This window comes from Pterocles gutturalis, unplaced genomic scaffold, assembly GCF_000699245.1.
Source record: "Pterocles gutturalis isolate BGI_N339 unplaced genomic scaffold, ASM69924v1 scaffold13287, whole genome shotgun sequence".
In the NCBI taxonomy this organism is placed as follows: Eukaryota; Metazoa; Chordata; class Aves; order Pterocliformes; family Pteroclidae; genus Pterocles; species Pterocles gutturalis.
This window is the reverse complement of record NW_010115513.1, coordinates 597-1572: the sequence shown is the minus strand read 5'-3', so window position 1 is coordinate 1572 and position 976 is coordinate 597. Positions and strand designations below refer to the sequence as shown.

The following is a 976-nucleotide window of genomic DNA, read 5'->3' as shown; positions in this document are numbered from 1 at the left end:
CGGATGAGAAGGAGCGGTACATTGGTGAGGGCTTCAGCTTCATCTGAGTCTTCAGCCTTGTGTGGAGTGGAGTTGGGTTTTGGAGGGGGTCTCGGAACTGGAGGGGACATTCGAGGTGGAAGCGACACTGAGGGAAGGTTTGGGGGGGAATCGGGAGCTGGGCGAAGCGTCCTGTCCTAGAGGAGGTCTTGGGGAGAGGACCAAGGGCTCATCTCCATCCTCCACGCACGGCTGATGCCTTTGGGTTTCCTTTCCCGCAGCCCCCACGGTGCTGGTGGACTTGCAGCCCTCTGACCCCATCATGCAGGAGGAGATCTTCGGCCCCGTCCTGGGCATCGTCACCGTGGCCAACGTGGAGGAAGCCATCGAGTTCATCAACGCGCGCGAGCGGCCGCTGGTTGTGTATGCCTTCTCCTCCGACGACAAGGTAGAGCGTGTGGGCTGTGTGGGGCCAGGGCTACGCTCGCCCTGTGCTCCTCGGCGGTTCCATCCAGCCGCCTTTGTCCTCCAAAAATCATCCTGCGAGCAGCCACCCTGGTTGTTGGGAAGGAATCGCAGCCGGAGGTGCAGGGATGGGGTCCAAGCCCCACCTCCCCCTCTCTGCGTCCCTCCCAGGTGGTGAACCAGGTCCTGGAGCGGACGAGCAGCGGTGGCTTCTGCGGCAACGACACCCTGATGCACGTGACACTGACCTCGCTGCCCTTCGGTGGCATCGGTAGGTTCCGGTCCCCAACCTTTGCTTCGCCGCGCCAGGGCTGAGCCCTCGGGCTCTGCAGCCCTGCTCCTGCCGACCGCGTGCAGGGCACCGGGAGGTTCCTTCTCTCCACGTTCTCCATCCCAAGCGCAGTGTTCCCTGTGTACGTGCCAATATCTCGTTTGAGAGGTCAGGAATTTCGGAGGTGACCACCACAGACCCATCTCCAGACCTTTCCCCACACAGTGCCTCTGGAGGGAGCCGGCAGCCTGTCACACCCAT

At 62.6% G+C, this 976-nt stretch overlaps 1 protein-coding gene across 1 annotated transcript in view; it reads left to right on the top strand.

Annotated features, from left to right (window-relative positions):
* LOC104463041 (aldehyde dehydrogenase family 3 member B1-like) overlaps positions 1 to 715 on the top strand; it is a gene marked incomplete at both ends in the record, with an annotated part of 1925 nt that extends 1210 nt beyond the window's left edge. The window contains 3 exons of the mRNA XM_010075214.1: positions 9 to 24; positions 261 to 427; positions 616 to 715. Coding sequence (XP_010073516.1) covers positions 9 to 24; positions 261 to 427; positions 616 to 715 — 283 coding nt within the window. The remainder of the gene's footprint in view (positions 1 to 8; positions 25 to 260; positions 428 to 615) is intronic.
* Positions 716 to 976: the final 261 nt, after the last annotated feature.